Genomic DNA, 27,856 nt, shown 5'->3' with positions numbered 1-27,856 from the left:
ATGGCTCCCAAAAAGAAGGCAGGCAAGGGGGCCAAAGAACCCGAGGTCAAGAAGAAGAAGGGTGGGAAGAAGGATCCCAGCCTGGCCAACAAGCCCATGGAAATGCCCATAGGCGAGGAGATCCGGGAGTTCTACCACATCCAGATCCGCGACCTGGAGGACAGGCTGGCCCGGTGGGTGGGCGGGTAGGGTGGTCCTGCTAGGTCAGAGCTGGCCGCTGTGCAGGCTCAGCCAGGGGGTCCTAGACCTATGTCCTGGACTCCCATGGGATGTCCAGACCCCATCCTACCCCAGGCTCAGTTTCCTCCTGGGTAACACTTTGAGGCAAAATGGATTTTCCCGCTCCATCTCAGCCCCCAGAGTTCCGGGGTCTCAGAGCGAGCCCACCCCAGGCAAGCACCACTCCCTCGTGTCTCACTGCTGCCCAGTGGGACCATGCATTTTATAGGGTGGCAGAGTTCAATCAGTGGGATGAATTGGAAATGGCAGCCCCCTGGCAGGCACGTGACCACGTGTCCCTCCTTCTGCCTGCCCCCTCCCCCCAGCCTGTGCCACGATTCCCTGATCTGTGGGCCCCACCGGCTTCCCCAGCTGCTAAGCCCACTTGTCCATGCTGGGCCTCAGTTTCCCCAAATGTAAATGAGGAGGGTTGTGAGACATGGGTGGTGGTGGGTGCAGGGGGGATTCTCTAACTCTTCTGAGACACGTTCACTTGCCCACTTTTCTTATTTTTACACTGGTTTCCTCTCAGTTATGATGCACTAGCCCAGTCTCAGGGTGACCCTTAAAAGACACACCCCTTTGGTGACAAGTAGGCAGAGGGTCTTCCCCAGGTGATGTTGCAGGTACTCACAGCTGATGTTGAGACCCTCCTGTGCTGGCGCTCACCGCGTCCTTAAAATGGTCCCACGAGAGAGGCCCTCATGTCATCCCCATTATAGAGGTGGGGAGACTGAGGCTCAGGGAGAGGAAGGCACCCCAAAGAAGAGGCTCCAGGATGTGAACCCTGGCCCCTGACTTCACCACACCAGGCTGCCTCCTTGCTCCACAGATCAGGTCATTCAGCTTTCTACCCTGCACTGCCCTGTGTGCAGTAGCCATGCAAAAGGTGTTGGTTGTGGGAATTCCCTGGCAGTCCAGAGGTTAGGACTCTGCACTTCCACTGCCGAGGGCGCGTGCTCAATCCCTGGTCAGGGAACTAAGATCCTGCAAGCCGCGCAGTGCGGCTTAAAAAAAAAAAAAGATGCTGGTTGAGTCAATTGTGAAGTAAAACATCTTTCCAAATAACTTCTATCAATTATTCCTTTGGAAACCAAAAAATTGTTTACGTGATACTCTTAAAAATGCACAAGCTTCCCTCAAGCTGAGACACCAGATGGAATGTATTTGGGAGATGTCTATTGCGTACTTATTATTTGCCAGGCCACCAAAATACAGAGATGGAGGAGGTCAGTTCTTGACTTCCCAGTGGGACAAGGGTCAACCTACAGGAGGGCACCAAAGAAAGGGCCACAAATGCTGCTAAGGGCCAAGAAGACTCCACTGAGGCAACAACACAGGGGTTCACTCAATGGAGGAGGGTAAGGAAGATCACAGGTGCAAAGGCTTGGGATCGCAAAGTCCGGAAGTATTAAGGAGGGCGCAGAGCCAGCAGCAAGCATCATGGTTGAGAGCCTCGACTTTGGGGTCAGACTGACTTGGGTTCAAGTTCTGGTTTTGCCCTTTACTAACTCAGAGGTGCTTCATCCCTCTGCGCCTCAGTTTCTTCACCTGTGAAATGGGTATAATCATCAAAGTACCTACTTCCTTACAGGTTGTTGTGGATTCAACAAACACAGAGTACCTATTGCGTACCAGGCACTGTCCTCGGTGTTGGGGACACAGCTGTGAATGTAACAGACAGAGGCTCTGCCCTCACAGACCTTACATTCTAGTGATGTAATGAACGTAAAGTGCTGAGCACAGGCATTGGCTTGGTCACAAGCGTTGATCAGGGGGCACAGTGGGAGATGAGGCTGGAACCTCAAATGCCCTGATATGGGAGGGTCCAGGGAGCGGCCTAGCTGCATGGAGGCCTGGCTTGTCCAGCTCCCTGGACCTCTGCCCCGCACCTGCCTCAGGTACCAGCAGAAGTGGGATGAGCTGGCTGTGCAGGAGAAGCTGTTTCGCCAGGAGTTTGAGCAGCTGGCCAACAACAAGAAGGAGATCGTGGCCTACCTCAGGCGCACGCTTAACCAGCGGGTGGATGAGATCACCAACCTCAACGAGCAGCTCCAAAGCCTGCAGCTGGCCAAGGAGATGGAGAAGGACGCCTTCGAGGCACAGCTAGCCCAGGTGCGCCACGAGTTCCAGGAGACCAAGGACCAGCTCACCACTGAGAACATCATCCTTGGTGAGGGGCACTGGCTGGCGAGCCTGGGGGCACACGCCACGGGGGTGGGGAATCCAAGGCTCTGCTTCTTTGGTCTCTAACCCTAGCTCTCCCACGGACTATCTTTGTGACCTTGAGCTAGCACTTCTCTCTGACCCTGTTTTCTCACCTGGGAAATGGGGATAATACGTCTACCTTGAGTAACAACAGCTACGTGCTGCTTCCCACGTGTATCCTCCATGGTAACTGTCCAAGCAATCCTGAGGCAGGAAATCCCTTCACCACCGGCCACTTTGTAGGTGAGGAAGCACTTCAAGGGGGTGTGTCTTGCCCAGGGTCACCCAGCTGGCAAGGGTGGTTGAGAGTTTCAATGACAGCATGAGTGCCTGATCCAGAGAAGGTGTTCAAATTCAGTGACTGTTGTCACTGTCACTTTCATGAGACGGGAATAGAGGAGGGTGTCAAGGGAGGCTCCTTGAACCCCAGGCTTTATAAGACTAGTGGAGAAGAGCATTCCAGACTAAGCCATAAAGGTGGGCAGGACCATGCATGGCATGTGTGGGGACAGGGGACTGGCCCTACTGGATCGGCAAGTTTAGGGGCATCATTGCTCAAGACCCCTGGGACCCTGCCCTCCCGAGGCGGCCCCTCACCAGGCCTGTGCCCTGCGGTGGGGCAGGGGGGAAGCTGGCAGCCCTGGAGGAGTTCCGGCTGCAGAAAGAGGAGGTCATGGAGAAGTTCATGTTGCTGGAGGACCAGCTGCGGAAGCAGGAGAACGAACACAAGGACTACGTGTACACTCTGGAGAAGAAGTCGGTGCTGGACGCGGACAGGTGGGCAGGCCGGTGCCGGGCCTTACCGGGGCCAAGCACAGCCCGGGCCGCAGACCTCTGACAGCCCCGGCTGCTAACTGGGGGGCTGCACTAGCTCCTTGATGCCCCGACCTGCTGCTGCTCACAACCCTGGCTGATTTACGGTGGAGGGAAGAAACGGTTCCCAGTTCTCACACCAGTGTGGAAGAATCCCTGGACTTCCTTTTGCCACCTTTTGTGACTTAACTTCTACTTATTTAATAATTAATAATATTTACATTGATCAAGTTCAAAATGGTACAAAGGGTCTACAGTAAAAAGCCTCCTGCCTGTGGCCCTGTCCCCTCCTGGGGGAGAGAATGTAGAGATCTAGGCGCTCTGGGGACCCCCACGTAGGCAGGAGGTGCCTGTACCCACTCTGCCCGACTCCCTAACTCCCGCCCCTCCCGTTAGATTGAAGAAGGAGATCATCCAGCGCGTGAACCTGGTGGCCACTGAGTTCCGCAAGGTGGCCACGAGCCAGATGGGGGACACGACCAAGCGGGCCATCATGGAGAACAACACCATGACCCTGCAGCTGGCCAAGATATCCCGCCAAGGCATGCAGCTGCTGCAGGAGAACGAGCAGCTCAGGGGCGACCAGGACAACCTGTGCAGACAGCTGGAGCTGCTGGAGAACTCCCAGAAGGTCATGGCCAGGCACAGCAGAGGCCACCAGAAGGTGTGCCCTCCAGGCCTGCATCATGGGGTGGTTGGCACTGAGAGCAGGAAGGAACCCTAGGGGCCCTGTCCTCAGGGCAAATACAGCCCCTCAGGGGTGGACCCCAGGGGCCAAATCTCGAGGGAGGCAGCTGTGAGGCGATCGGGCCCTTCTTGTGCGGGCTCTGGCCCCATCTCTGGTTTGTATTTGGTTTAAAGCTCCCATAACTGGTTGAAGTCGAACCCAACCCCGGGGACCCAGCTGCTATCTAGAGAGGGTGCTGGGCTCCCAGGGCCTCGGCGGGCCTCTCCGGGGGAGCGGGGCTGGCTGAGGGCCCGTGGTGGGCCCAGGGCACGGCCACCTGCCCACACTGCAGATCATCCTCATGCTGACGGAGAAGTGCCGCGAGCTGCAGCAGGGCACGGCAGAGGCCAAGCAGCTGCGTCTCCTGCTGAGCCAGCTGGAGCAGAGCCTCACGCAGCTGCAGAAGGACAACCAAGCACTGAGGTGCGGCCCGCACAAGGGCAGGCGGCGGGAGCAGGTGGGAACCCCTCCCTTTGTGGCCACGTGACATGGGCCAGCGACTCCCCCTCTCTAGAGGGGCCCTGAGGCTTCATCTGTCAAACAGGCTGAGGCCCGGGGCTGGCCGAGGGCCCCTCACCCTAGAATGGGGAGGAGGCTGACTTGTCCTGGTCCCGGGCCCAGGAGCCAGAGAGAACAGTTGAACCTGCAGCTGGAGCGTCAGCAGACCGAGGGGCAGCGGCTACAGCAGGAGCTGGCCGAAGAGCAGAAGGTTCGGGCGAGCCTGGAGACAGCCCTGGCCCAGGCCACCGCCTTCCTACAGGACATTGTGCAGGTGAACAGGAAGTGGGTGAAAGTGGGGGGCGGGAGATGGAGCCAAGGACAGAAACTGCTTGGAGATAACTGGGCCATCGGAGATGATAACTGGGCCATCGGAGGTGGCCAGGCCAGGCGCCCCGCCTATTCCCTGTGAGATTCCTGGCAAGTCTGTCCTTTTCTGATTCTGCACTTCAAAGACCCCTTCAAGGTCTCAAAGGAGCTGGATGGAGTCCTCTTGAGGCCCTGGAAGGCCTCGGGTCTCAGTCTTCCCATTTGGAGAACGGGTATCCCACCACAGCCAGGGAACACTGAGGAAACAGGCACTGCGGTTGGAGTTTCCCAGAGGTGGGTGCTGGGGCCATGAAGGGCCTGACCTCGTGGGCCCGCCCGCACCCCTACCGGCAGATGCAGCCCGACAAGGAGGATGGTGACTTCGATGACTTCCGGCTGCAGTGCAAGGAGATGCTGAAGCACCTGCTGGTCATGCTCAGCTCGGCCGTGGTCCTGAGTCCCCAGATGGCTGTGGCCCCCCGCCGGGAGAGCCAGTCCTGTGGCCCACCAAAGGAGCGGTGAGTGACCCTGTGTGACCTCAGAGGAAGGAGCTACGGGACTTGTCCAAGGGCTGTCCTCAGCTGAGCCTGGGCCCGAAACCTGGCTCACCAGAGCCTGTCTGAATCTCAGCTTCCTCATCTATGAAATGGAGGTGATGACACCAGCCCTCTCCCCACAGGCGGTACAGCACCCAGCCACTCAAGACAGGGCCTCTGCTGCAGCAGCTGTCCAGCGTCACACCCTACCAGCTAGGGGACCTGGGCCTGGTGCCTCGACGGATCCACATCCCACCCAACCCTGAGGACCTCAGGCTGCTCTCACATACCACCCGTGTGGGAAACTTATGGGCACACAGCAGCCCTGAGGTGAGGGTGCCAGAGGCAGGATGGCAGCCAGCCCTGGGTGCAGATCACGGCTCTGCCGTGCTGCAGCTGTGTGGCCCTGGGGAGGTGGCTGGACCTCTAAGCTTCCATTTCCTCATCTGTAAAATGGACTGAAGAAAGGTGTGGCAAGCCCTCAGTGGGCTAAGACATGCCCACACATCCCCTGGGAGGGGGGCTTGCTGGGTCCTGTGGCCCAGGACCACAGGAATCCCCCGAGTAGGCCTCAGCTTCCAAGCTGGCATCTTTATTCTTACAGATCCATACCTCCGGTTCTCCAAAAAGGTTCAAAAAGTTTAGTCTTCCTAAAGTTTCCCTACTTTCTAAGTAGGACACAGAGAGAAGACCAACCTCCTATCCCCCAAATGGCCTGTTCCGGCCACAGTTCCCGCTTCCGTCCACAGGCAGCCTGGGGCAGCCCAGAGAAGAGTTATATAAAAAACAGATACCACAGGTTGGCGTGGCACCTCTGTGGACGTGGCTGGGTGTGTGGGCACGACAGTCAGGCAAGCAGCCAAGTCCACTGGTGTCAGGGGCTGGACGAAGGCCTCTGGCTTCGCTCACGGATGTGGTCCAGGAGCAGGTCGGTGGCGCTCAGCAATGGAGGCAGCAGCTCCTGCTCAGCAGGGGCGAAGTAGCTCAGCACGTAGCCCTGCACTGTGTCTGGGTGTGTCGGGCGCCCGATGCCCACCCGCAGCCGTGGCATTGCCTGTGGGCGAGCCAGAGGGGCCCAGGGAGCTTTGATGAGGAGTGTCGGGGGCCCTGCGCCGGCCCACCCGACCCAGTGCAGGACTCATGTTAGAGTCGAGGCAGCTAATACAGGAACGGACTCCACTGTGGCCCCTTCAAGGGATACGAGAGGAGCAGTTAGTGCTTCCTTGGGTCAGCACCCTTCACCCCATCCCCTGCCGAGACTGGGGTCGGCACCCCTATCCCACTCCAGCTGGGAGGCCAGCTTCCCTATCCCCACCCTGACCAGCTCAGGGCCTCACCTGGCACTTCCTCCCAACTTCAGAGCCAGTTTCCCCAGCGGCTTGTGGAGCTCATCGTGCACCAGGCAGACCTCCTCAGCAGTCAGTCCAAACAGCTCCGCTTGCACAGGGAAACGGTGGCCCTGGTTACCGCTGATCTGCCCAGGGGGGGTTGTCCCAACTCAAGGCTCCCATGAGGAGGGGCCGCAATTAACCCCACTTCATGTATGAAGAAACTGAGGCTCTCACAATCACCCAAGGCCAGGCAGCAATTGGAGCTCAACAGGCACCTGGAAATCCAGGTGAACTGATCTGCCGCAGCCCAGAATCCCCTCGCTGGCCCCTGCGCCCTCCCGGGCGGCCCACCCCTGGGGCCCTCAACTTACTGGCCCAGGCCACGCTGCGCCCGTTGACGTTCATGAGCCGCCATGGCCGGAGAAGGGCCAGCTGGGCATCCCCGAGCGAGGCCATGGCGAGGTCGGCGGCACAGCGCCGGTCGCGCGCCCAGCTCTCCGCCACACGTAGCCGCCGCACCAGCTGCCCCAGCACCGCCATGCCCACGCTGTGCCGCGTGCCGGGCAGTCCAGGGTTCCCCAGGCCGGCCACCTGCGGGCGACACCGGGGAAACTAAGGCCCGACAACTCTCCCCATCCGCCTTCTCACAGCGCCCTCCGGGACCCAAAGCAGAGGAAGGTAAACGGAAAACTGGGCCAGAGTGGATTAGGGGTACGAAGAGGAGCCCAAGAAACCCCGGCGACTCCAGAAGGCCGAGTGGAAACGGGCGCCCCCGGGGTGGACGGGCAGGGCACCCCAGTGCAGGAGCGGAACTCCTGGAAGTTTGGAGCCCATCCGAGCATCGGACCCATTTCTGATAAAACTATGACAGGGAAGTGGGGCGGGGGGGCTTTGCCCAAGAGACAATGGCTACCCTACGCTGCCGTCCCTCACTCTACTAAGCCACCGCTTCCCCGGGGGCCGGGGTTCCAAAACGCACCGACTCATGGCCCGACTCAACCACAGCCCTGCGCGCGAGAGGCCAAACAGCCCCATGCGGCCCCAATTCGTGACCCAGACCCCGCCCCCTGACGTCATCCAGCCCTCGGCCAATCGCGGCCGCCACCTATCCAGGGGCGGCCATTAGCGTCCAATCCGGGGCGGGCCACGCGGCCGCCATGTTTCTGAGGGGCGGAAGTGGCGGGGCCCGGCGCCCCCGCGAGTTGCCCGGGGCCGCGCCACCGAGTCCTAGGGGTTTGTCGTGGGGCTCGCGGAGTCCTTGTTTGACCTCCGGATTGGGAGGAGGGAGCCGTATTCTGGCCCCCGCTGTGGCCCTGCCTCGCTTTCGAAACCCGGCAAGTCTTTTCCCGCTGTAGACCTCGGCCTCCCTAGCTGATAAAAACTTGCTAATCTCCTTCCGGCTCTGTTTGAAATTGGATTCCAGGGAGTGAAGTCCTTGAATTCCGGGGGCGTGGCTAGAGGGGCGGAGCCTGTGGGCGTCCTGGAGATGATGCCTAGCAACGTCAGGGGTGGGTGCCGGGAGGCAAGTGAGGGCCGCGAGGGAGCCCGCCCAGGCCCGGAGGTCCTCCTGGAAGGGGCCTCATGACAGAGTCCAGAGAGGTGCGGGAGAAGGCTAAGGCAAAGGCAGAGGGTCGGGGGAGAAGAGACCACGTATGGGTTCACAAGAAAGGTTTTAAGTACGGGAGAGGCAAGATCAATTGTGCGATTCAATAAAGTCCCAGGCTGCTTGTGCAGAGAGCAGAGGTCTTAGGAGCTGTGGCTGGTGGGGAGGTCAGAGGGGTGGCCGGAGCTGGCATATAGCCAGAGATGGCATTGGCCAAGATGAGAGGATGAGAGAAGAGGAGGGATCTAAGAGATCTTTAGGAAGTGGGATAGACAGGATTTAAGGACTGATGGGATATAGATCTTTGGCTTGGGTGGTTGGCAGAGAAGGTGGACTCACCGCTGTGGGAAAACCTGGGGCAGAAGTCAGGTGAGGTGCTCAGTTTGGCCTGCTGAGTGTGAGGGTCCCACAGGATATGCAAGAAGCTGCTGGACCCCCAGGGCCTGTGGCTTGGGACAGGGCCTGAGCTGCAGAGTTTTGGGTGTCAGTAGCTGGAGGTAGGAGCTGAGGGGGACCAGGAGGAGGGCAGAGGCCAGTGTGAGCGTGAGACCTTGACCATCGGTGACAGAGGCAGGACTGGAGAGAGGTTAGGGGAATAGGGGTGGGAGTGCCACCAGACCCCAGATCGTGCTTCTTACCGGGCCTCATTTCCACGCCTCCTCCATCCTGTAAAATACCTGAGGAGAGCGTGTAAGCGGAGTGGGGGCTGTCTCTGGAGGCCTGCTCCAGCTTGCTGTCTCTTGGTTCCAGAATGCTCTGGGGCTTGATGAGGCTCCCTCACAGCACATCCCAAAGCCATGGGTGATTCCAGTGCCAAAGGGGACCCTACAGCACATCTTCGGGACCAGCCAGGTGTTCCGGAACTTTGATGATATAAAGCCAAAGGCTGCAGGGTTAACGGTGCCCCTCAAAGTCAGGGAGTAGTGAGTGATTACCTTGCCATGGGATCCCAGGTTCCTACCCTGCACGGCCACTGACATGCTCTGCAGCCTTGGGCCAGTTACTCTCCCTCCCTGAGCTTCAGCGAGCTCAACTGTATAATAGGGCTCTTCCACCTCAGCAGATAAAAGGCTGCTGGCCCGGATGAGCTCCAAGAATGTCAGCCTCCTTTCCCTGGGTCTCTGTCTACCCCTCTTGTCTCCCTACCCAAGTCCCCCTCCTCCCAACCCGTTCCTGAAGCCCCAGCTGTATGCCCTGGACTGGTCCCAAGTCAGGGCCAGCCCCTCCGCCTGTGCCCCCTGCCCCTGCAGCTACCATCGAGGCCATCAGTGCTTGGAGCAAGAAGACTGGGAGGTGGCCGTGCTGTTCTTCTCCCGTGGCCTCCACCTGGACTCCCAGCTGGTGAGGGGGACGGCCTGGGTGGGCACAGGCAGTTGCTGGCCCCACACTCACCCCTCGCTGTCACACCTGCCTGGCCTCTTCTCTCAGGGCCACCAAGTCCTTGTGGTAGCTGAGTGTCAAGCCTCAGGGCGGATTGTGGGGAGGGGAACGGCAGCCTGGGTCCCCTCTCCCACAGGTAGAATTCTATGCCTTGAGAGCCGAGGCCTACATCCAGCTCTGCGACTTTTCCTCGGCCGCCCAGAACCTTCGAAAGGCCTACTCCTCCCAGCCAGAGAACACGGACTTCCTGGAGCGGCTCACCTTGGTGCTTTACCTGAAGGTGCCTGGGGCTGCCCCAGGCCCACAAGGCCCCACCTCACACCCTGGCCTGCTGACTCTCCCTCCAGCTCTGGGGGGCTTTCCTTGTTCCTGAGACCAGCCCTGACTCCCTAGGGACCTTCGTGTCTCTGTGTCTGTGTCCCCATCTGCTGCCCCGCTAATGAGCTCTGCCGTCTGCCATGTTGGTTTACCACCAGGGCTGGGTACAGTTTTGCAGTTTTGTCCAGTAGAACTTTCTGCAGTAGTGACAATGATCACTGTCCGATCTGGTAGCCACTAGCCACGTGGAACTGTTGAGACGTTGAAGTGTGGCGAGTGTGACTGAGGAACTAATTTTGACATTGTATTTAATTTGAATTGATTTGAAATTATATAGCCATGGGAAGCAGGTGGCTATTGTATGGGGCAGCACAGGCCTAGAGTCCACAGGCTCTAAGCACTAAAAAGGTAAGAGTGCCCCCCATTTGCAATGCAAAACAAAGATGATATTAAACCATAAAATCCCAACAAAGTCCTGGTTTTTTTTTCCATTTTGACAAACTTAATGCCTTTGTTTTTAATGTCAATAATTATTCAATTCTGAAAAAGAAACATTCTTAAAACCAGAATGTTGGGGTCCTGAGTCCAGTCCTCTTTCTGTGTGACTTTGGAAAGGTCACGTCACCTCTCTGAGCCTCAGTTCTTTCATCTAAAAGGGGAATGTTAGCTGGTCCCAGTGAGATAAGTTCAGGTTTTTTGTTTTTCGGGTTGTTTTTTTTTTTTTTTTGGCTGCATCTGGGCAGCTGGCGGGATCTTCGTTCCCCGACCCACATCCTCGGCAGTGAAAGTGCCGAGTCCTAACCACTGGACCACCAGGGAATTCCCTGAGTTCGAGTTCTTAATACAGGGCTTGGCACCTGGAGCCCTCGTGCAGGTGGGAGACTGTTACTGTTAGATCTGCTGTTCTGGTCCACCTCCCAGATTTTCTCTATTTTTCCTTGTTCCTTTGTGTGTATTGCTGTCTCTCTGTCATCAACTGTATATTTCTGTCTCTTGCTGTCTCCCCAGCTCTGGATCTCTCTCCATCTGTGTCTCTATCTCTTAAAGTCTCTCCCAGATCTAAAGGGCTCTGTCCCTGTCCCTTGTCATTCCACCCCAATGCTGGCCATCCCTCAACTCGTGGGTGCTGCTAGGCCGGGGTCACAAGCAGAAGTGACTGCTCTCTGTGTCCTCAGGGCCAGTGCCTTTTCGAGCAATGCGCCTTTCTGGATGCCCTGAACGTCTTCTCTCAAGCCTCTGAGCTCCAGCCTGAGAAATTCTGCTTCCGTTATCGATGGTGAGCGCCCTGGCTGTCCTTGCTGGCCTTTGCCTCCCTGGCGTCCCCTACCTGTCCCTCTCACCCGGCAGACAGAGCACCTTTGCCCTCCGCCCTCAGCATGGCCTGTCTCCTGGCCCTCAAACGGCATCGTGAATGCCTCTCATTCGTCACCAAGGAGGTGGAGCATGGCACCGCCAATGCCGATGTCTACATCCTCCGGGCCAGGCTCTACAACTTCTTCCAGCAGGTAGAGCGGGGGGGCAGGGCAGGGGGGTGGACCTCCTCCTTGTCTGGACGCCGCGATGACAGGAGGCGGCTGGGCTGTCGGCCAGCCCCGAAGCTGTGGTGGGGGCCCTGTCCTCCCCAGGCAGAGGCCCCAACTGGCACTGGCCCAGTCGGGTAGTTGTTCCATCCTCACTCAGCCCTGGCTCTGTGCCAGGCCTACGCCAGCCCCCGGAAACCACAAGGTGAGAGGCCTTTGCCATCCCTGCCCTCACGGAACTCACAGCCCAGGGGAGACGTCCCCAAGCGGATAATTACACAAAGGATGACCTCCCAATTGTGTGAAGCACCATCAGGGGCACCCAGGCTTCCCTTAGATATGAGACTTGGGGTCACAAGGGAGGAGGGACTGCAGGGATGAGAGAGCGATGGGCAGGGTATTGTGAACCCAGAGGACTCTGACTTCTTCCTGGGGGGCAGAAGGAGCCTCAAAAGGCTGCTCCCTGGGGCAGTGGGCCTTAGAAAGAGCCTTCTGGCTGCCAGGGGGCATGTGGGCTGGGGGGAGGGGCAAGCCTGGAGGCCGGAAGCCTGGGTACCATCCATCTGGATAGGAGTGGGGCTCGAGGAGGATGGCCATGAGGGTGGCAAGTTCACAGACCTTTGGAAGCAGGACCCGAGACTGACTTGGTGGCAGGGGGGCGCAGTGAACATGAGGGAAACGGAGGCATCCAGAACAATGCCTGGTGTTCCAGCCTGGCCTGGGTGCTTGGGGGTGGGGTGGGGGGAACCTCAGGATGGGGTAAATGGGATGGGCTGGATTGGGCGGAGTGTCCTGGGGGTGTTGCAACCATGAACCTCCCTATGCTGGGGGCTGGGTTTCTGTGTCCCACAGGTGAGTCAGTGGGAGAGTCTCCTTCAAAGGTAGGAGACTAGTAATTATTTTTATTTTTTTAAGATGCTCCTATTGCTCTTTTTATTTATATATATACATTTATTTATTTATTTTTGGCTGTGTTGGGTCTTTGTTGCTGCTCACAGGCTTTCTCTAGTTGGGCGAGCAGGGGGCTACTCTTCCTTGCGGTGCGCGGGCTTCTCATTGTGGTGGCTTCTCTCGTTGCGGAGCACGGTCTCTAGGCGGGCAGGCTTCGGTAGTTGCAGCACGTGGGCTTCAGTAGTTGTGGCTCGTGGGCTCTAGAGCTCAGGCTCAGTAGTTGTGGCGCATGGGCTTAGTTGCTCCACGGCATGTGGGATCTTCACAGACCAGGGCTCGAACCCGTGTCCCCTGCATTGGGAGACAGATTCTTAACCACTGCGCCACCAGGGAAGTCCCGAGACTAGTAGCTATTGATAATTATTTCTGATGGTTGGGATTTCAGCTGCTCCCTGCGATGCCTAAGCACGTTCTAAGCACTTTACTCATGTTTATCTCTAAGGCTGGCAGTAACCCTTTGAGGTAGACAAAACCCATTGCCCTCTTTTCACAGATGAGGAAACAGGTCCAGATGGTCTGGGTAACTTGCCCAAGGTCACAGTGGTGCTCCCCTTGAACTCAAGTCCATCTATTCCAAAGCCCTGCCCCAGCCTCGGCCATCTTCCCCCTCCCGACTTCCACTCACACCTGGTGTCTACACTGCCTCACTCACCCTCCAACCAATTACCCTATAGGACATGGGGTGCTTGCTAAAACTGTTTGTTGACTGACTGACGGACCTGCTCACCCAAGAGAAGGTATTTGCCTGGGATGTTTTCTGCTCATGCCCAGGCCTGAATCTGTTCTTTGTTAGAGTTGTCTTGGGCTTAAAGGTCAGGGGCATCGGGGAAGGTGTACAGGGGAATATAGGGAGGACACAACAGTCACAGTCAGGAGACCACACCCTCCCCCCTCCTCAAGTGAGCCTTGCAGAAGTCCTGCAAGGAGAAGGCATCTGTAACCTCATTCTACAGCAGAAACCACTGAGGTGGACCTGGCTCACCTGAGGTCATATCTAGAAAGGGGCCAGTGGGGATGGAGCCTCAGATGGGATTTTCCCACAAAGCAATGCAGAGCCACTGAAGATGGGTGGCATGGTGCTGGCCTGCCCAGAGAAAGGCCCCTACAGGCCTGGAGGTCTGCCTCCCCACACTGAACAGGGCAGGTTCAGCTTGGCCTGCACCCCGATGCCATCCCTGCCCCCCCCGCCCCCCACAGCCCAGCCTCTGCCATCGAGACCTGCACAGTGCCTTGCTACTGGATCCCAGGCACCCACAGGCCAAGGTGCTGCTCAAGGTGCTGGTGGGCCAGGCCCAAGAGGCACGCCAAGAAGCCGGCGTCCTAGCCGTGCAGGGCAAGCTGCAACATGCGCTGCAGTGTATCAACTGTGCCATCGAGAACAACCCTCTGGACCCCAGCCTCTTCCTCTTCCGGTACTGAGTGGGGAGATGCTGGTCTTGGGTCCCAGGCCCTGCCTTGCCTCAGATGTGCTGTGTGATCTCAGGAGAGCCCTTGACCCTCCCCAGGCCTCAGTTTCCCCATCTAGCCTCTAACAATCTTTCCCTACTCCCCATCGGGGTCAAGGGATCATGGGAGGTGGTCTCTGCTACTGCCTCTGGAGGAGGGGCAGGCAGCAGCCTGTTAACCCTGGAATCCTGGATCCCCGGGCCTGCTGAGCAGTTTACACTGGCAGGCTCAGCCCAGCTCAGTGGACGAGGCTTGGGTTTGAATCTGGGCCACCCCACAAGGACCCACCACCTCATTCTGGGCCATTTCACTTCCTTGAGCCTGGGTTTTCTCATATAAACAGCGGAGGTAAAATGTCCTGTGTACAAAAAGGCCTTAGCATAGAGGCTGGCACTCACACAGCTCCCAAAAAGAAAGAGGGAAGCTATTTTTAAAGAAAAGTAAAATTACCAGTGACTAGCTGGCTATCTAAGTAGCAATCCAGGAGCCCCACGGGCCAAACTTAGTGCGCGCGGTGGGAGCCCCTCCCCCCAGGTCAGAGGGCCCAGAGCCGCAGCCTCTCTCTGGGACACCCCTAGTCGGTGGCGCACTTTGGCCCTCATGTCCCTCCCTCGTAGGGGCATTATGTACCGACGGCTCCGGGAGTTTGACTCCGCCGTGGAGGACTTCCTGAAGGCGTTGGACATGATGACCGAGCACCAGGAGGCCCTGGTGCAGCAGGCGCAGCGCCAACTGCTGTTGGCCTACAACGACTTGGCCGTGCACTGCTACCTGCAGGGCGCCTACCAGGAGAGCGTGCTGCTGCTCAGCAAGGCGCTCAAGGACGAGCAGCGGGAGAAAGGCCTCTACATCAACCGCGGGGGTGAGTGGGGGCCGGGCAGCCCGGTGTGAGCCCCTTGCCCCTCCAAGGCCTGGGCTGGGCGCTTGAGGGCCCTGAGGGAGGGAGGAGGGAAGGAGGGAAAGCGGATTCTCAGTGTCCCACAGACACACTTTGGGAAACGTTGCCTTAGACAATCTGGCTACAGCCCTTCAAAATGCTCGGGATCAGGCAGCTGGAAGAAGGTGGCCAGAGGCACGGAAAACCTCTGCAGGTGCCCGCGACCGCCCGCTGGTGTCATCACCGCGGGTGTCACCCCCCGTTGCAGGCCCCACCCCCTGGGGGTGGAGCCAGCTGGGCTGGGGCTCCTGGGCCGTGGGTTTGCGGGGCTCACTCAGCCCCCGCCCCCGGCCCCCGGTCTCCAGATTGCTTCTTCCAACTGGGCAACCTGACCTTTGCTGAGGCGGACTACCAGCAGGCGCTGGCGCTGAGTCCGAAGGACGAGGGCGCCCACTTGCGCATGGACCTACTGCAGGAGAAGTTGGGCTTCTGCGAGCAGAGGAGAAGGTGCGCGCAGACTGTGGGTGGGGCGGGGGCTGTGGGCGGGCCGGGCCAGGCCGCGGGAGGGGCCAGAAGAGTCTGGAGTGAAGCCGGTCGGCTGGGATCCTGGGGTCGAGATGCCTCTGCTCTCCCAGTTGTCTCCTAAATATCTATTTTATTTTTCAAGTTTTCTGTAAAAATCTTTCATTTTTTATGTGAATATTGTTATGGTAATTGCGCTTTTTATTAAAAAAACTTAAGTATTCAGTAACATGTAACTTAGAACATGAAAGTTCCTTCTAATATCTATGTCCCAACGCCTCCCTCTTCCCCTGTAAGTTTGGTAGAGTCCTCTAGATAGATTTCTATGCATATGTTAACAATTGTTATCATTTTACAAAAGTGAGATCATGCTAAGCTGATTTTTTTAAAAGTAAGTTTATTTATTTTTGGCTGCGTTGGGTCTTTGTTGCTAAACGCGGGCTTTCTCTAGTTGCGGCGAGTGGGGCTACTCTTTGTTGCGGTGCACCGGCTTCTCACTGCGGTGGCTTCTCTTGTTGTGGAGCACAGGCTCTAGGCGCGTGGGTTTCAGTAGTTGCGGCACGTGGGCTCAGTAGTTGTGGTGCATGGGCTTAGTTGCTCTGCAGCATGTGGGATCTTACCAGACCAGCGCTCGAACCTGTGTCCCCTGCCTTAGCAGGCGGATTCTTAACCACTGCACCACCAGGGAAGTCCACTAAGCTGATTTTTGACTTGGTTTTTTACTTCCCATGGCAATTACATATAGGACGACCTCATTCTTTTTTATTGCTTGCAAAGTATTCCATTCTGTGGAGGTACCACAATTAATTTCTTTAGACGATAGTATGCTGATGAGCATTTGGGCTGTTTTCAGTTTTTTATTATAAATAATGCAGCAATGAGACCCAAGACATGTTTTCATGCGTTCATACTAGTAATTCTGTAGTTAGATTGCTGGAAGTTAAATTGTTGGGTTAAAAAGTGTGAAAATTTAACATTTTAAAAGATAATACCCAATTGTTCTCCAAAAACAATGAACCAATATAAACTTCCCCCAGTAAAGGAAAGTCTTGGTTTCCCCAAACCTCCCTAGCCCAGGGTATTAAGACTATTTTTCAACTTTGCTATTCGGGTAGGCAAAAAAAGGCTCTCTTGCAGTGGATTGACTTTGCATGTTTAAATTGTGAGCACAGGACAGCATCTTTCGTGTGTTTATTGGCCATTATGGCCTGCACAAATTGTTCGCCCATTTGCTCTTAAATTGTTCATTTAAAAAAAATTTGTTTTTGGTTATAAATGTTCTTTGTAGGCTGGAAAATTAGCTTATCATCTGCCTTCTATGGCAAAATATTATTCACTATTTACTGCTTTCTTTTGTTGTGTTTTTGCTACTCAATAATGGCATTTAACCATAGTCAAATTAATTTCTTCATTTTTAGCTGCTGGGTTTATGACATCTCAGAAAGGCCTTTCCTACTCCAGGATCATAAAAATGTCCACTTATGTTGGGATCTTACACTAATGTTTAAGTGTTGGGTCCATCAAGAGGGGCGTGGTGGCAGGGAGCAGAGACCAGCCTGATTTTCCCCAAACTCCCCACTGGGGTCCAGGAGCCTCCATATCCTCCAGGTGGCCCAGCTCAGAGCACCCTGTGGCCTGCTGTGTCCTGCAGGCAGTTCCAGAAGACAGAGAACCACTTCTCAATGGCCATCCAGCACAACCCCCAGAAGCCCCAGTACTACCTGTACCGCACCAGGAGCCGGCAGCTCACGCAGAACACTTTTGGGGCCCGCCAGGATGTTGCCACTGTCCTGCTCCTTGACCCCAAACAACCAAAGGTGTGTGCCTGCTGGGCCAGGAGGGTGGGCTCCAGAGTTAGTACCTCTGGCCACCTAAAGATACTCCCTGTCCCTAAAAGAAACCTGGTTTCGTAGCAGTAATAAGAGCTGCTAATGCTGGAGCATTTACTATGTGCCAGGCACTGTTCTAACCAGTTCAGCTTACGTCACTCCATTTAACCCTCTTCAGTACCTACGGGACAGGTAACATTATCATCACCCCACAATTCATAGAGGGAAGAGGGTAAGGCTCAGAGAAGTCAGTTCCCTTGGCCCAGGTCATGGAGCTCGGAGGCCACACCCTTATCTGGCTGGCTGCAGAACCACGGTTCAGGCTCACCACCAGCACTCCCTCCCCGAGCAGTTCCTTTCTCAAGATGTCCTGATGGTTCTGGGGCAAAAAGGTCCGGCCCTTTAAAAAACAACAATCTGTAAACCCTTCCTCTGCCAGGGCAGCACCACGCCATCTGCCCCCTGTCCTGGCCCAACCTGACTCTGGTCACCCTCTTTCCTGACAGCTGCTGCCACTGATGGCCAACCTCTTCCCCGGCCTGTCAGTGGAGGAGCTGCTTAACAGCCAGGTGGCCCACCTGGCCAGGCTGCAGCTGGAGCGGGTGGTGGAGCACAGCCTGCAGGCCGGCACCCCTCAGGATATCGTGGGGTAAGTTTCTCCAGGAGGGCCCGCGGGCCCAGAGCTGGGGGACGGTTGGGGCTCAAGGCACCTCTGGCCCTAATCGCCTTCTCAGGCCGCTATCCAGTCCTGGGGATGGTAGGGTGAGTCAGGGAGGCCTACCCAGCGCTCTGGGGTCACGGCTTGTCAGGCGGCTCAAGGAGCGGGAACTAGAGCGCCAGAGGGCCCGGGCCCCGCAGCTTTCGTGGAAGCTGGAGCAGCCTTTGTTCGAGACGTCCAAAGCGCTAGAGGCCACTCACCAGTCCCTGCAGGCACAGCCAGAAGGCCCAGAGGAAGAAGCCAAGGCCCCCGGGGAGAAGGAGGTAAGTGGGCTGTACGCCGGGGCCGGAGGTCCTTGAGGTCCAAGGTGGAATGTACCCCAGGTCAGGGCTGAGGGGTGCACGCTGGCTAGAGGCTGGCTTCTGGGCCTGGCTCTGCCAGCACTCAGATGTGTGACTTGGGCTGGGGACATCTCGCTGTGAGACAGAGAAGGTACCAGTAAGGGGTACACCTGAAAGAGGGTGCGTGAGGATGTGGGCCCCTCACAGAGAGAGGCTTCCCACACGTTGTCCACACTCACCTTCCTAAATTCCGCTGTGTGCACTGCCCACTTGTACCAGAATTTTCTTAACTCTTAAATTCATTTCTAAAAACTTTTCACTGAATAGAACATATGGAAAAGTACATGACTCATAAGCGAACTGTCTGATGGATTTTCACAAACTGAACACCCCCATGGCACCATTCTCCAGATCAAGAAAGAACACATTCCCAGTTCCCCAGAAGCCCCTCGTGCCCCCTTCCAGGCCCCTCGCTCAGCCCCGCACACCCCACAAGGCTGTCCTGATTCCTAACGCCACAGACGAGCATGCCTGTCCGCAACAGAGGACAAACGTGGCGCAGGCCCCTTTGCTTCTGGCTCCTTTCACCGAGCGTCCAAGTTTGTGAGATGCAGCCAAGTTGACTGCTCCTTCTCACGGCTGGAGGCAGTGCCGTCCTGCGAATATCCCGCCACTTATTTATCCACTCGACTGCTGATGGACAGCAAGTAAACTGTGTTCAAGGGAGACTTTAACCATCCAGGTACACGGAGTGCCAGCATCCCTTGCCGGAAACGGGAAAGGCAAGCTCTACATTCTTCTAGCTCACGTTAGGATACAAAACTACAGAACTTGGGTCTGTGTGTGCCCTGAAGTCATCGTGGGGTCCCTGCTGGGTGTTCCGCAGCCCCGTCCGCTCCCGCATCTCACTGCCGCACATTTCCTGCGGCCTGCAAGTGCGACTGGCAGCCGAGAGCCTGGCCGCAGAGTCCCCCTGACTTGGATTCCAGCCCTGCTTCTCTGCGTCTTAGCCGAGTGCCCAGGGCAGGCTGCTTAGGCGTTTCCTGGTCCGGAAAATGGTAATGGCAGGGGAGTTCCCTCCCAGATGTGCAGGGACATGAAACATGGAGAAGGTCCTCAGTTTCTCACTAGCCATTCCCTGGACACAGCACTTCACAGTTTACAGAAGCCTGTCCCACAGTTGAACTAATTTGCATCTTGCAGATAGGGAGATGAGGCCCAAGAGCCTCTTGACACTGCTTTTCTCACGTGGCCACACCTGTTTAACCTGGCCACGCCCCTTCCTGTCCAGTCAACCTCTCCATGTCCCCATCCAACCCTAACCTGCAACCCTCGAGGAGCTCTAAGCGGCTGGACTTACAGAGCTGCGGCCACTGTGACCGTGCAGCCTGTGATCATGCAGCCTGTCTCTTGCCCCAGAAGCTGGAGCCGGCCCCCAGCAAGGAGAGGTCCTTGACCGACGGCTACATCAGCCAGACCTCTTCAGGCTCCATCTTGGGCTGTAAGTCCCCCTGCTCCTGCCAGACCTGAGTGAGCCAACACAGCAGGGAGGGCAAAGGTCAGGGGTCAGGGGCTCCCAGGCCTGGGTGTGAATTTGGGCTCTGCTGTCACAGCTGTGCGAGTGTGGAGTGGGAGGACTCATCCCAGCTTTGCGGGGGGCACAGGGAGCCCTCAGGGATGCCCAGCACACAGCCTGGGAGGCCGGCTCTCACCGCGGGGCGCCTCACAGCTGCTGCCTGCTCCACCCTCATTCCCCGCTCAGGCCTGTCTCTCTTCTCTCTGCCCCCTTGGCCTCTCCCTGAAATAAGCCCACGAAGCCTGTGCATGTCCAGGGGGCTTTTACCCTCAATTCTGAAAGGTGCCAGTGTGGAGGGGACAAAAGTAAAAAACCCAAGAATGCTGCCCTGGGTCCCAGAGGCAGCCATGGGCAGTCCAGGGAGGGACGGGAGTAGCAGCGGCCAGCCCACTTCCTGCCATTCAGCAAACGCGTTGAGCATCCTAGGGCCAGGCCTGTGCTGGACACTGGTTACAGGCATGAATGGCACAGTCGTTGCCCCAGGGAGCTCTTGGTCCTGAAGGGAAGAAGGCCCACAGGTAAACAGATAACCAGGACAGTGCAGCCATACCATGGAGGGGAGTCCCGAGGGCTCTGGGTGCACTTAGCTCCCTTTGGGGGGTCAGGAAGGGCTTCCAGGACCCAGGGGAAGAGGGGTAGCCAAGTGTGAACAGGGTAGAGCAGGGGGAACTGCTGCAGGCAGGGGGCCAGGGCCCTGCAGGCTGTTGGTTGTGGCTGGAACACACAGGGCAAGAGGCAGGCGGCAGAGTGGAGGCCAGCGCTGGGCGAGTGAGGTCCTTCGTATCTCCCCCTAATCTTTCGGCCCTGACCCGCCTGCAGGGCTCAGGGTGCCAGGAAGGCTGGGCTGCCGTGAGCTGGCGGGCCTTCCCCTTGGCCATGCAAGGCCTCTGGAACATAGGCAAGGGTGAGGCCTAGAAGTCTCCCTTTCTTGCCACTGTCTGGGGAAGGCGGCCTGACAGCTACGCTTGACATATCCTTTCCAGTCAGGACCACGTCCACCTCAGAAACGGAGACGTCCACTGTCTGCCAGGAATACGGGAGCACTTCGATCACTGTTGTAACATTCTCTGACTCCTCACCACTAAGGACACAGTCCTCAGACTCCAGGGACAAGAGGGAAGACCTAAGCCTGAGCCACAGCCCCAGAAAAACCAAGTCCACCCCAGGCCACAGCCAGAGGCCCAGCGAGCCCGAGACCATCCAGGTCCAGAGCCAGAGGCCCAGCAGGACCGAGGCCACCCTGAGCCAGAGCCAGAGGCCCAGCAGGACCGAGGCCGCCCTGAGCCAGAGCCAGAGGCCCAGCAGGACCGAGGCCGCCCTGAGCCAGAGCCAGAGGCCCAGCAGGACCGAGGCCGACCAGATCCAGAGCCGGAGGCCCAGCAGGACCGAGGCCGCCCTGAGCCAGAGCCAGAGGGCCAGCGAGCCCGAGGCCGACCAGGTCCAGAGCCAGAGGCCCAGTGAGCCCGAGGCCATCCAGGTCCAGAGCCAGAGGCCCAGCAGGACCGAGGCCATCTGGGTCCAGAGCCAGAGGCCCAGCAGGACCGAGGCCGCCCTGAGCCAGAGCCAGAGGCCCAGCAGGACCGAGGCCGACCAGATCCAGAGCCGGAGGCCCAGCAGGACCGAGGCCGCCCTGAGCCAGAGCCGGAGGCCCAGCAGGACCGAGGCCATCTGGGTCCAGAGCCAGAGGCCCAGCAGGACCGAGGCCGACCAGGTCCAGAGCCGGAGGCCCAGCAGGACCGAGGCCGCCCTGAGCCAGAGCCAGAGGCCCAGCAGGACCGAGGCCGACCAGATCCAGAGCCAGAGGCCCAGCAGGACCGAGGCCATCCAGGTCCAGAGCCGGAGGCCCAGCAGGACCGAGGCCGACCAGATCCAGAGCCGGAGGCCCAGCAGGACCGAGGCCATCTGGGTCCAGAGCCAGAGGCCCAGCAGGACTGAGGCCGACCAGGTCCAGAGCCAGAGGCCCAGCAGGACCGAGGCCGACCAGATCCAGAGCCGGAGGCCCAGCAGGACCGAGGCCATCTGGGTCCAGAGCCAGAGGCCCAGCAGGACCGAGGCCGCCCTGAGCCACAGCCAGAGGCCCAGCAGGAACGAGGCCGCCCTGAGCCAGAGCCGGAGGCCCAGCAGGACCGAGGCCGCCCTGAGCCACAGCAAGAGGCCCAGCAGGACCGAGGCCGACCAGATCCAGAGCCAGAGGCCCAGCAGGACCGAGGCCGCCCTGAGCCACAGCCAGAGGCCCAGCAGGACCGAGGCCATCTGGGTCCAGAGCCAGAGGCCCAGCAGGACCGAGGCCGACCAGGTCCAGAGCCAGAGGCCCAGCAGGACCGAGGCCGACCAGATCCAGAGCCGGAGGCCCAGCAGGACCGAGGCCATCTGGGTCCAGAGCCAGAGGCCCAGCAGGACCGAGGCCATCTGGGTCCAGAGCCAGAGGCCCAGCAGGACCGAGGCCATCTGGGTCCAGAGCCAGAGGCCCAGCAGGACCGAGGCCATCTGGGTCCAGAGCCAGAGGCCCAGCAGGACCGAGGCCGCCTGGAGCCCAAGGCGAAAGCTCGACAAGACTAAGGCCACCCAGGGCTCAAGGCAGAGGCTCAGAAAGGCCAAGGGTGCCCATGGCCAGAACTGGAGACCCAGAAAGGCTGGTGCCACCCAGGACTGGAGCTGGAGACTGATCCAAAGTCCCAGCAAGATCAAGACTTTCTATGACCCAAGTTGGAGCCCCTGCAACACCGAGGCCACTGAGGGCCAGGGCCAGAGCCAGAGGCCCAGCCAGTCCAAGGCTGCCCAGAGCTGGAGCCAGAGCACAAGTCCAGGTTCCGACAAGACCAAGGTCACCTGGGGACTGAGCCCAAGTCTCAGCAACACGCAGACCACCCAGGGCCTGAGACAGAACCCCAGCCCCAGCAGTCAGGCTGCTGTCTGAAGGGGCCACTCGGCCCCTTCACTTCTTGCTGGGCTGCGGGCGATTCTGTCCCTACCACTGGCCACTCAGCAAGGCAGCCTCCTCCAGAGCAATGAGAACCTCAGCCAACATTCCTCTGGTCCCGTGGCTAAATTTATTTCTCTGGTCCCATGGCTAAATTTATTGTATTTGTTCTCTTCGTTTACAAAATTAAAAACTTGAAAAGCCCAGTCCAAGTGGCAACTTGAGTCCCTCTGTTCCCAGAGACAGAAGTCTCAGCCTGGCTTTACAATACTGGGACATAGGGTGTGGGGTGGAGGGTCGGGGTGTGGTGCCCGAGCCAGGGCCGAGAGTAACAGACCAGAGAAGGAAGGAGCAGCCACGAGCCACCGTCCCTGAGTTAAAATTCACATTGTAAGAAGGCTCAGGCTGGAGCGTGAGGTCAAGGCTCATTGAAGTTCTGGGGCGACTAGCGGTTTCCCTGAGGAAGGAAGCAAAGGCCAAGATGCCCTCAGACCAGTGAAGAGGCCGGGGCCTGCCCTGCCCTTCTGTTTCATGGTAGCCAACAGCCCTCCTCATCTTCATATTGTGCTCTGGGTCCCAGGAGGCACAGGACAAGGGACCCTCTGGCAGAGGCCCCAGGGCTTTCCTTCACGGCCTGGCCAGATAGAGGAAGACAAGGATGCTGCCTGGAGAGTCAGAGGAAGAAGGCGATCCGGGATGCCACAGTCTTGCAGCCATTGGAGGAAAAGAGCTGCTCGTCCTCAGGGAAGAAGGTGGTGCTGTCCAGCACGGCCTGGACGACCTCATCCCTTGGCTCCAGGCCTAGCTGGGCCAGCTCGTTGAGCACACAGTGCTGCACGTGGTGCCTCTGGAGAGGTAGGAAGGGCACCAGGGCATCCAGGAGATGCTCTTCCATGATGCCGGAGCGCCAGAAGCCATCTGCAGGAAGGAGCGATGGGAAGAGGCTGTGCTTCACGGGGATCAGCTGGGCCCTGTCCACCCCCAAAGGAAGGAAGTGCAGGGACGGGGCTGGTCTTAAGCCTCCCAGCCACCTTCCAGGCACCAAAGCCTGGGCTGGGAAGTACCGGGTCAGTAGGCAGAGCATCAGACCTGGGAGAGCCTGGCCCACCCCAGGGAGCCCAGCCCATCCCTCCGTGTGATCTGGGTGTGAGACCTCAGCCTGGAAACCACCCTGGGGTGGGGTCCTTGGCCGAACTCACGGTTCGGGTTGTCCAGCACAGCCTGGGAGATAACCGGCTCCAGCTCCTGCACGCGGATCTCCTCGCGCTCCCGGCGGCTGCGCCATGCCTCCAACACCAGCTGGTTGATCTGCTCGCCGCCAGTGTTGCTAAAAACCACGGGGGACGCAGACAGTGAGGACAGGATGTAGCCCTTGCTTCCCACGTGCCACCTAACGCGACCTGAGCCTGGGGGCCCAGCTCAGTGCTGGCAGGAGCCAAACCCACTCAAAACACCCCGGGAACCACTTCCCCTCTCCGGAGCTTGTGCCCTTAACCATGACCCCTGGAAGTTCGCCTATATGTGTCATACACTTTACAGTTTATAGAACACTTTTAGGTCCCTTACCGACTTTCCCTCACCCAGCCTCTAGGAGAACAGTGGGGCATTAAGATTGGCCGTGTTGGGGCTTCCCTGGTGGCGCAGTGGTTGAGAGTCTGCCTGCCGATGCAGGGGACATGGGTTCGTGCCCCGGTCCGGGAAGATCCCATATGCCGCTGAGTGGCTGGGCCCGTGAGCCATGGCCGCTGAGCCTGTGCTCCGCAATGGGAGAGGCCACAACAGTGAGAGGCCCGTATACCGCAAAAAAAAAGAAAAAGAAAAAGAAAAGATTGGCCCAGTTGTTCAGAAGAGGAGGTGGGAGCTCAGAGAGGTGAAGTGTTTTGCCTGAGGAAACAAAGCTAGGACTCTTAGAGGTGGGATTGAAACTCTAGTCCTGTTTTTCCCAGGCCTGTGTCCCCTTGGCCACAAAAGAGGGAAAACTCTTAACCCAGCAGGGTTCCACAAAGAAATGAGGATTAAGAGACTGAGCCCAGGGAACAGTGGGCAGTGGTTAAGAACCTGCCTGCCAATGCAGGGGACACGGGTTCAAGCCCTGGTACAGGAAGATGCCACATGCCGTGGAGCAGCTAAGCCCGTGCGCCACAACTACTGAGTCTGCACTCTAGAGCCTGTGAGCTGCAACTACTGAGCCCGCGCCTAGAGCCCGTGCTCTGCAATAAGAGAAGCCACCACAATGAGAAGCCCCGCGCACTGCAACAAAGAGTAGCCCCCGCTCGCCACAAATAGAGAAAGCCCGCGCATAGCAACGAAGACCTAACGCAGCCATAAATAAATAAATAAATAAATTCATTTATTTAAAAAAGAGAGAGACTGAGCCCAGAATGGGCTTTGAGAATGTCAAAGGGAAGTCAACCACCTTGAATGACAGTGTCACCAGTGAGGGTGTGGGGGACTCTGGGAAAGCCCAGTGGGCCTGGGGGAACAGTATTCTGTTATGGGACCACAGGCCAAGACTGGAGAGCTGAGACCTCTGACGAATGTCCCTGCACCCTGCCCGCTGCAAAGCCGGCCCCACCTGATGAAGATGAAGATGGCTTTGCGATAGTTGGTCCCATAGACAACCCAGGAGGACCCCAGGAAAGGTCTCAGGACCTCTATCAGGCCTGGGGCCAGCTTGTCCATCTCATCGAAGAGGAAGAGAGAGCGGCTGCAGGCAGTGAGGTTTCCCTGGACCCAGCTCTTCAGATCCTTCTGTGGGAGAAAGGCAAGAGTATGAGGGTGTCTGGAGATGCTCCCCCAATCCCAGATTTCTTCCCAAAGCAAGAATTAATCTCCTTCCCAGGAAGATATGGTCTCCCAGAGAGTACCAATCCCTGAATGGGACTGATGGTGAAACTGTGGCCCAGAGAGGGGCAGAGACTTGTCCAAGCTCACACAGCAAGTCAGCAAGAGGACAGGGACTCAGACCCAGGCCTCTCACTTGCCTTTTCAGCGCTCCTTCCCCGACACCTACTGTTTTCTAAAAAAAAGGGGAAGGCTCCTTCCTGCTCCCTGAACATTCCCAACAGAGTTGACAACTGAAACAGATTAGCCTGGAAAGTACCTTGCAATCAACAACAGTAGTAAGAGCTAATTGGATTTCCTGATTGCTTACTCTGAGCCTCGAATTGGGGCTAAGGGCTTTACAGACAGAAGATAATGCAGACTGTCTGGCAAAGGTAAGTGCTCAATAAATAACACCTGCAATTCTATAAGCCCACGTCCCTCACAACAACCCTGGCAGGTCGGTGCCACTACTGGCCCCAGGAATTAAATCAAGAACTCCCTGCCAGGTGGTACCACCCCAAGCTTTGTTCAGGGTGGGTCCTGAGGGGTGAGGCTTCAACTGGCTGTGTGGCCTGGAGCAAGTGATTCCCCTCTCTGGGCTGAGGACTCACTCCTTCCCTAGGGTCCAGCACTCGACAGTGCAGGCGGATGGTGGTCCAGGACAAAACCAGCCTACCTTGTAGCGCTCCAGGTGGCCGGGGTGGGGGAAGTGGATGACCGGGGAAAAGTGGTGCACGTGGGGGCTGCGGAGGCCACCCCGGAAGAGGTAGTGCGCCAGCAGGGAGGTGACATAGGACTTGCCGGTGCCAGTCCAGCCATGCAGAGAGAGGACCAGTGGCTTGGTGGGGGCTGGATCCTGCACGAAGGCCTTCAGTGCCTTCACCACCAGCGCCCTGGCCAAATGCTGGCCCGCCAGGTGCTGTGCCAGGTCACACTCCAGACCTAGGGCCACAAGGACAGTGTCAGAGCTGAGGACACACACCCGCCACGGAAGAGCTCCAGGAAGGAAGTCATGTCTGGAACCTGGTCTGGGGATCCGCGTTCTGGGACGTTTTCACAGGCTGTCTGCGGAAAGGAGTGCGGCCCTTGGGGTCTCGGCCGCAAGAGTCACCCTCAGGCCTGACTCAGCTCAGCAGCGCCCCCACCAGATGGCCCTCTGGATTGCGCTCAGCCCTAAGTGGGCGCGAGCTGTCAAGAGGGTCTGCCCAAGACTCCCGCCCATCTCCAAGGCAGGCTTCTTCCTTGACGGCCAGTCCAGTGCGAGGTCTAAACTTCCCCCCAAGGCCCTGCTGTCAAAGGCCTCTCTCCATCCTGGCAGGGCTCTGCCTGGACCCCAAACAGGCATCCCCAAACCCTCGCCCCAAGTCCCGTGCCCCAGGCTCTCAGGGTCCCTCAACGCCGGGCCCACTTCCGGCCCTGGCCGTCCGGAAGTCTGGGGGTCCCACTCTCGGTTCTACTCTCCAGGTCCGGCGCCGGCGCACCCCCGGGGTCCGAGGGCTCCCCGGTCCGCCGGCCGCTCCGGTCTGGGCGCCCGCGGCTGCTCACCCTGGAAGTCGGGCCGGAAGTCACATTCGCAGAAGGCGCCGAAGTTGCAGCGCAGCGAAGTCAGGTCCCAGGCGGCGGCCGCGGCCGAAACCAGCCCGAACAGCCCGAGGAGCGAGCCCCCGGGCCGGCAGCCGCGCCTCACAGCCGCCATCCGGGTGAGACCGGAGCTGGGTCTGTGGCCGCCCACCTCCTCTCCCGAGAACTACAACTCCCGAAATGCATCGCTCCGAGGCAGCCATCGCCTGTGGCCTACAACTCCCGGCTCCCTTCTCTCCCCTCTCAAAGGCCCGCCTGGTCTTCCCTCTGCAGGCCCGGAAGGTGGCCTCCAGGGGGAGCCCGCGAACCGTCCAATCCAGGACTGCGGGCTGAGTTTCCATGGCCACGGTAACTGGGGGACCATCACAGTAGCTCCGAAAGAATAATAAATGAAGGATTATGACCACAAAGGGTGACATAATAATAGTAGCAAAAACTTGTGCGGCACCTTACACCTTGCAAAACACCTTTTCTGTGCTCTTTTTTTTCCTTTTATATGATTAAAGAGCGCTAATAGCTTTTGGTGAGCACCTACTATATACCGTTAACGTTAGGTGCCTTATATATCTTATGATAACAGTACCTGTCATATAGAGGAATGGTGATATTTCAGTGAGGTACAGGCACGTGAAGTGTTTTGGCTCACAAAGTAATCAATAAATGATCACTGAAAATACATTATGGGACTTCCCTGGTGGTCCAGTGGTTAGGACTCCGTGCTTCCACTGCAGGGGGCGCGGGTTAGATCGCTGGTCAGAGAACTAGGATCCCGCATGCCGCATGGCGCGGCCAAAAAAAATCCATTATGTATGAAACATGGCAGTCCCTTACCTAGCAGCTACTATGCATTAAGTGCTTTAACAGCAA

General features: G+C 58.0%; 4 protein-coding genes across 7 annotated transcripts; 2 read left to right on the top strand and 2 right to left on the bottom strand.

The window, feature by feature from the left end:
- On the top strand, positions 1-5,986 carry CFAP157 (cilia and flagella associated protein 157). Its single transcript, XM_060154293.1, has 9 exons — positions 1-173; positions 2,121-2,392; positions 3,051-3,204; positions 3,637-3,904; positions 4,260-4,390; positions 4,589-4,739; positions 5,129-5,292; positions 5,454-5,640; positions 5,915-5,986. Exons 1-9 carry the CDS (start codon positions 1-3, stop codon positions 5,984-5,986), a joined length of 1,572 nt encoding a protein of 523 aa, XP_060010276.1.
- Positions 5,887-9,224, bottom strand: PTRH1 (peptidyl-tRNA hydrolase 1 homolog). Its single transcript, XM_060153680.1, has 6 exons — positions 9,180-9,224; positions 7,621-7,746; positions 7,013-7,232; positions 6,648-6,747; positions 6,432-6,498; positions 5,887-6,364 (listed from the first exon to the last, which is right to left on the bottom strand). The coding sequence occupies exons 1-6, from the start codon at positions 9,222-9,224 to the stop codon at positions 6,185-6,187; spliced, it is 738 nt and encodes a 245-aa protein (XP_060009663.1). The 3' UTR covers positions 5,887-6,184.
- TTC16 (tetratricopeptide repeat domain 16) lies at positions 8,970-23,073 on the top strand. The gene is made up of 13 exons (XM_060154299.1): positions 8,970-9,167; positions 9,495-9,585; positions 9,761-9,904; positions 11,118-11,218; positions 11,318-11,447; positions 13,611-13,825; positions 14,477-14,721; positions 15,102-15,243; positions 16,910-17,075; positions 17,594-17,736; positions 17,897-18,068; positions 19,506-19,587; positions 20,646-23,073. Exons 5-13 carry the CDS (start codon positions 11,319-11,321, stop codon positions 22,577-22,579), a joined length of 3,228 nt encoding a protein of 1,075 aa, XP_060010282.1. The 5' UTR covers positions 8,970-9,167; positions 9,495-9,585; positions 9,761-9,904; positions 11,118-11,218; position 11,318; the 3' UTR covers positions 22,580-23,073.
- Positions 22,694-27,820, bottom strand: TOR2A (torsin family 2 member A). 4 transcript variants are annotated; one of them, XM_060154294.1, is made up of 5 exons: positions 26,954-27,820; positions 26,085-26,350; positions 25,158-25,333; positions 23,782-23,909; positions 22,694-23,500 (listed from the first exon to the last, which is right to left on the bottom strand). In XM_060154294.1, the coding sequence occupies exons 1-5, from the start codon at positions 27,102-27,104 to the stop codon at positions 23,256-23,258; spliced, it is 966 nt and encodes a 321-aa protein (XP_060010277.1). In that variant the 5' UTR covers positions 27,105-27,820; the 3' UTR covers positions 22,694-23,255. The 4 variants fall into 4 exon arrangements, with proteins under 4 accessions (XP_060010277.1, XP_060010280.1, XP_060010279.1 ...); XM_060154297.1 differs by lacking the exon at positions 26,954-27,820 and adding an exon at positions 26,854-26,870; XM_060154296.1 differs by lacking the exons at positions 26,085-26,350; positions 26,954-27,820 and adding an exon at positions 26,391-26,407.
- Positions 27,821-27,856: the final 36 nt, after the last annotated feature.

This window comes from Lagenorhynchus albirostris, chromosome 7 (assembly GCF_949774975.1).
Source record: "Lagenorhynchus albirostris chromosome 7, mLagAlb1.1, whole genome shotgun sequence".
Lineage (NCBI taxonomy): Eukaryota > Metazoa > Chordata > Mammalia > Artiodactyla > Delphinidae > Lagenorhynchus > Lagenorhynchus albirostris.
The sequence above is the reverse complement of the archived record's forward strand: the minus strand, read 5'-3'. Positions and strand labels throughout refer to the sequence as shown.